The 6,485-nt window shown below is 52.9% G+C and overlaps 1 protein-coding gene across 1 annotated transcript in view; it reads right to left on the bottom strand.

Moving 5' to 3' along the window:
- The window catches only part of LOC140459773 (prominin-2-like), a 72,762-nt gene extending 68,161 nt beyond the window's left edge, over positions 1-4,601 (bottom strand). Inside the window, exons 1-4 of the mRNA XM_072554291.1 lie at positions 4,409-4,601; positions 2,391-2,644; positions 932-978; positions 1-191 (exon numbers count right to left, since the gene is read on the bottom strand). The exon at positions 1-191 is cut by the window's left edge and continues 12 nt beyond it. Coding sequence (XP_072410392.1) covers positions 1-191; positions 932-978; positions 2,391-2,640 — 488 coding nt within the window. The 5' untranslated portion in view covers positions 2,641-2,644; positions 4,409-4,601. The remainder of the gene's footprint in view (positions 192-931; positions 979-2,390; positions 2,645-4,408) is intronic.
- Positions 4,602-6,485: the final 1,884 nt, after the last annotated feature.

The following is a 6,485-nucleotide window of genomic DNA, read 5'->3' on the forward strand; positions in this document are numbered from 1 at the left end:
GTTGTCATCAACAGGAAGGTGGCCAGTGTGTTGCGCTGACAGTCTGTCTTCTCAGTGTGTCTCTTCACTTCACCCCCACACCTACCACAGCAACGGCAGCAGCAGAAGAACAGCCCCACTAGGGGCATCAGAAGGAAATAAAGCACGCCGATAATCAGGGAGACAAGGTAACCAGCCTGATAGGTCACCACCTAGTGTGGACAGAGAGCACAGACAACAGTGTTACCATCACTGAACTCCCCCCCCCACCCCCAACCCCCACTATCAACATCCTGGGGGTGACCGTCTCCAACTAGAGAGAATCTAACCATCGCCCCCTTGACGTTCAATGGTGTTACCGTCACTGAATCCCCCCCAATATCAACATCCTGGGGGTTACCGTCTCCAACAAGAGAGAATCTAACCATCGTCCCCTTGATGTTCAATGGTGTTACCATCACTGAATCCCCCCCAATATCAACATCCTGGGGGTTACCGTCTCCAACAAGAGAGAATCTAACTATCGCCCCCTTGACGTTCAATGGTGTTACCGTCACTGTCCCAGCATTGACAAGGCCCAAGTCAGGAGGGTGTAAGGGAATACTCCCCACTTGCCCTGGATGGGTCAGGGTGGGGTGGGGTGGAGGGGGGGGGGGGGGGGCAGCTCCAACCACACTCGAGAAGCTCAACACCATCCAGGGATAAAGCAGCCCCTGCTTGGTTTCCACTACACCGACCAACACTCAACCCCTCCAACACCACGCCTGTGTCTGACACTTCAGTGCTCCCTCAAACTCTCCCCCCGCCAGGGGCGTCAGCCTGGATTCAGAGCTCCGCGTCTGATGAAACCATGGGAGAACGTCCGCAGCCATGCTGTTGTATGTAACAGTGAGACGGGAGACAGAGGGACAGACCCGCTCTCTCACCCTGAACCTGACCCACAGATCCTTACCCTTATCGGCTCGACAGACTGACTGAGCAGCAGATTTTGAAATATATCTGGGGAAGATACAAAGCACAAGTGTGAATTAAAACAGTGAATGGAGAAGACAGGACACCATCGCCAGCTTCCCCCATGCCGGGGAGACACCATTCAGGGAAACAACATAGGGGGTCACAGGGCAAAGGTCAGGGGTTGTGACTGATCTCACAGAGGGACATCAATGTGGTATCTAACGCCGTGCTGTCCCTGTCCGGGGAGGGTTTCATAGGGGATGAGTGTAGAGGGAGCTTGACTCTGTATCTAACCCCACACTGTCCCTGTCCTGGGAGTGTTTGATGGGGGACAGTGTAGAGGGAGCTTTACTCTGTATCTAACCCCGTGCTGTCCCTGTCCTGGGAGTGTTTGATGGGGGACAGTGCAGAGGGAGCTTTACTCTGTATCTAACCCCGTGCTGTCCCTGTCCTGGGAGTGTTTGATGGGGGGACAGTGTAGAGGGAGCTTTACTCTGTATATAACCCCGTGCTATCCCTGTCCTGGGAGTGTTTGATGGGGGACAGTGTAGAGGGACCTTTACTCTGTATTTAACCCCGTGCTGTCCCTGTCCTGGGAGTGTTTGATGGGGGACAGTGTAGAGGGACCTTTACTCTGTATTTAACCCCGTGCTGTCCCTGTCCTGGGAGTGTTTGATGGGGGACAGTGTAGAGGTAGCTTTACTGTGTATATAACCCCATGCCGTCCCTGTCCTGGGAGTGTTTGATGGGGGAACAGTGTAGAGAGAGCTTTACTCTGTATCTAACCCCGTGCTGTCCCTGTCCTGGGAGTGTTTGATGGGGGACGGTGTAGAGAAGCTTTACTCTGTATCTAACCCCGTGCTGTCCCTGTCCTGGGAGTGTTTGATGGGGGACAGTGTAGAGGGAGCTTTACTCTGTGTCTAACCCCATGCTGTCCCTGTCCTGGGAGTGTTTGATGTGGGGGGACAGTGCAGAGAGAACTTTACTCTGAATCTAATCCCGTGCTGTCCCTGTCCCGGGAGTGTTTGATGGGGGACGGTATAGAGACAGCTTTACTCTGTATCTAACCCCGTGCTGTCCCTGTCCTGGGAGTGTTTGATGGGGGACAGTGTAGAGGGAGCTTTACTCTGTATCTAACCCCGTGCTGTCCCTGTCCTGGGAGTGTTTAGCGGGGGATAGAGGGAAAAATTGTGACTGTGAGGAACTGATTCTTCACTCGCTCCCTTTTGTGATTGTCCAGTCCCCATTGGACACTGTAGTGAGCAGTGCAGGGGATGATGGGAACAGGATGCAGTCTGGGAGTGTGCCCAACCTGATGTCTGTGTTTTGTGGGTGTGTTTGGTGGGGCAGGGGGGCAGTTGGCGAATCCTGGCTGAGAGAATGGAGGGCGACCTTGAGGTTGCGAATCTACCCCGCGTAGGAGTCTGGCGGACGGCGTTTACAAAAGAGAGTGAGACCTGTCGGGAAGGGGTTGGGCTGCACAGCGTCCAGGTACCGATTCACCATGTCATAGAGGGGTTCGATAGAACCCGCGTCACCGTTCAGCCTCCCGAAAGTGTTCGTGCCAACCTCCTGGAAGGTGAGATGCTGCGCCGTGCAGTTCTGAGCCGTGGATGGCGCGAAGAGCTGCAGGACCACGCAGAGCGCCAGGCTGACTGCCATCCCGGCTCCACTGGGCACCAATCTCCAAGGCACCTCGTTCGCCATGGCCCTGCCAAGTCAAAGATCGCCCACAGTCACTGCTAATGTACCCCTTCCCGAGCATCACCTCGTGATGTGCCAGCTGCCCCCTTTGCCCAAACGCCCTCTTTTCAGGAATGTGGGCACCACTGGCCATGCCCAAGCATTTTCTGCCCCCATTTCCCTCCCTAATTGCCCCCTTGAGCCACCATCTTGAACCGTGTGTGGTGTCGGGACCCCCACACAGCGCCCTCAGGGAGGGAGTCCCAGGATTCTGACCCAGCGACACTGAAGGAACGGCCGATAGATTTCCGAGTCGGGACGGTGAGGGGCTCGGAGGGGAACTTGCAGGGGGGGGTGGTCTTCCCATGTACCAGCTGCCCCTTGTCCTTCCCGATGGAAGTGACCGTGGGGTTTGGAGGGTGCTGTCTGAGGAGCCTGGGGGAGTTGCTGCAGTGTGTCTTGTAGATGGTACCCACTGCTGCTACTGAGCGTCGGGGGGTGGAGGGAGTGGAGGGAGTGGGGGGAGTGGGGGGTTTGTGGGTGTGGGGACAATCGACTGGGGGCTGCTCTGTCCCTGGATGGTGTCGAGCTTCTCGAGTGTTGTCGGAGCTGACTCCCCCCCATCCAGGGCAAGAGGGGAGTATTCCATCACCCACTCCTGACTAGGGCCTTGTCGATGGTGGGGACAGGCTTTGGGGGGAGTCAGGAGGGGAGTTACTCACTGCAGGATTCCCAGCCTCTGAGCTGCTCTTGTAGCAGCTGTGTTTATATGGGGCTGGTCCAGTTCAGTTTCTGGTCAATGGTAACCCCCAGGATGTTGATAGTGGGGGGGTTCAGTGATGGTAACACCATTGAACGTCAAGGGGGTGATGGTTAGATTCTCTCTTGTTGGAGACAGTAACCCCCAGGATGTTGATAGTGGGGGGGGAATTCAGTGATGGTAACACCATTGAACGTCAAGGGGGTGATGGTCAGATTCTCTCTTGTTGGAGACAGTAACCCCCAGGATGTTGATAGTAGGGGGTGCGGGGGCAAGATTCAGTGATAGTAACACCATGGAACGTCAAGGGGAAGATGGTTAGATTCTCTCATTGGAAACAGTAACCCCCAGGATGTTGATAGCGGTGGGGGGGGGGGAGTTCAGTGATGGTAACACCATTGAAAGTCAAGGGGGCGATGGTTAAATTCTCTCTTGTTGGGGCCAGTCATTGCCTGACTCCTTCCTGGCCACAGTGTTGCTCCAAGGGGGAAATTTTAAAGAACGGGAGTCAATGGGGAAATTCCCGAACTCCCAACCTTCATTCCTGGCGTGCAAGACTGTGAGGTGGGAATCTTTTCTCTCCCCGTCCCCCGTTTCCCATCACATACCAGGCGTGGGAATGATGTCAAGGGAACATGCGAGGGCTTGTTGTCGCCCGTGTTCACCTCTCCTTCTCCAGCTGAGGAGTATCCCCTGGCAAACAGATCCCCGTGGATCTCGGGGAACTTTCCAGGGCATGTTTGAGGAGACTTTACCTGCTGGGATTGTTGAGGGAGGGGGGATAGGGGGAATCCACTGAACCCTCAGAGACTGGCGTCTGATGGGGAAGAGATCATCATGGAGGAGAATTTCAGAATCGATGGATCCTCCAAGGAAATCAAGAGGTTTGTGGAGGGTGTGCACTCCTGTTCCCGAGGGATGGACAGCCACCTCAGACCTCAGACTGACAACTTGGCTCTCCAACATACACAATGCTTACACACACTCACACACAGAGCAAATACTCACAACGAGAATGCAAAACAGCCTTACCTTGCCAACGTTTGAGATTTAGTGCCTGTCCGTGCTGTCACTGCCCTGTCTTGGAGGTGCAGTCAGAAACGATCGAGACATCGGTTTCCCGGTCCTGTGGGATGGGGAGGGCTGTTGCTTGAGACACTTCGCAGAGCAGCAAACCTGCCCGACAGGTTCAAGCACCCTCTGACACAAACAAAGGCGATATGGGGTGCTGAGAAAAGTTATAAATAAACGTGACTGCCGGTCGTTCCTTCCAGATTGCTCACTCAAGGGCGCGGCCCAAACTTCACAGAGCAGACTTGGTAACGACACCTCCCCAAGCCTGTTCAGACAGGAGCATCACTCGCTCGCAAACGGCCGCAAGGTTAGCAAATGGGTAATGGCAGCCAATAAAAACTCCATTCAAATCCAGAGAGAGAGAGAGAGAGAGAGAGTTTGTCGAACTCCCTGCAATGTGGGAAGCAGACCAGTTGGCCCATCGAGTCTGTAATGGCCCTCTGCACAGCATTGCCGCCCATCACCCGACCCTATCCCTGGAACCCCGTGTTTAACCCACCCTAACCTTCACATCCCTGGGCACCACGAGGCAATTTCCCATGGCCAATCCACCCTAACCTGCACATCCCTGGGCACCACGAGGCAATTTCCCATGGCCAATCCACCCTAACCTGCACATCCCTGGGCACTATGGGTAATTTAGCATGGCCAATCCATCCTAACCTGCACATCCCTGGGCATTATGGGTAATTTAGCACGGTCAATTCACCCTAACCTGCACATCCCTGAGCACTATGGGACAATTTAGCACGGCCAATCCACCCTAACCTGCACATCCCTGAGCACTATGGGTAATTTAGTATGGCCAATCCACCCTAACCTGCACATCCCTGAACACTATGAGCAATTTCCCATGGCTAACCCACCCTAACCTGCACAATCTTCATGAAAGGTTCTCTCTCTCTCTCTCTCTGTGTAGGGTATCAGTTCTAATCTCACCTCATGGTATCTAAACTCAATCTTCTTTTTCAGGAGAATAGGGAACTTCAAAACTGGACGTACAACAAAACCCAACCCAGTCCCCGAATTGAGACAGAAATTGGCCACTTTTGTCCTGCTCTGACCAAAACGTGACTTGTTATGGACCAGACCAAATCCCCTCGCAATATTTTATGGTAAGTTGTTCTTTTATTGCATTCCAATTACAGATTTTTAAAAAAAAATACCAGATTTGAGACACACTGATGTCTACACAATGGCAACAGGCCTTTTGGCCTAAGTCATCCATTTGAATCAAAGCTCACTTTAATCATACATGATCATTAAAACGCAGCCCCAGAAATCGGGATGACTAACTCTGTGGGAAGACTTGACAGAATAGTAGGTTATTTAAGGACTTAAACAGTATCAGCTGCATGACAGTAACATCCCATAAATACGCCCTTGGCAAAGGCAAATTTAGTAAAATTGCCAATGCTCTATTCCAGGAGGACGAAGAGAGAGAGAAAGAAAGAATAACCAGGTGAGATGTACTGCAGCTGAATCCAGCTTCAAGACTCCAGCTACTGAAAACCTAAACCGAAACGTCCGAGCTCTGTGGGAGCTTGACCCCACCCGGTCAGGCTGCTGCTATTGTTTCAACTTTTACACAAGGCCTCACAAGCTGTTTACTTTAAGGACTTTCCATCGGCTCCTCTGCTTTAAAATCTCTCTTCGAAATTATAAAAAAAAGGACATGAAGCACTTCTGAAATCCAAAGGTTTGTCGCAGACACCAGACCACAGGAATGAAGCGAGGTCTGAACTGCCCTCTGAAATAGCTAAGTGAGTCAATCACATCAAAGGAAAGAGCAACAGGAAGCAAATGCTAGTGGTTCCTGCATTCCATGGAAGAGTCAATATAAAAACTTCCCCCAAGAGTTCCTCCCAAACTGGGTCCATTTTTACAACAGTTACCGCCTGGTTCCCCCTTAACTGCCCCCTTGAGAAGGTGGGGGTGAGCGGCCATCTTGAACCCCATGTGGTGTAGGGACCTCCCACATAGCGCCCTCAGGGAGGGAGGCCCAGGATTCTGACCCAGCGACACTGAAGGAACG

This window comes from Chiloscyllium punctatum, chromosome 35 (genome assembly GCF_047496795.1).
Source record: "Chiloscyllium punctatum isolate Juve2018m chromosome 35, sChiPun1.3, whole genome shotgun sequence".
Classification (NCBI taxonomy): domain Eukaryota; kingdom Metazoa; phylum Chordata; class Chondrichthyes; order Orectolobiformes; family Hemiscylliidae; genus Chiloscyllium; species Chiloscyllium punctatum.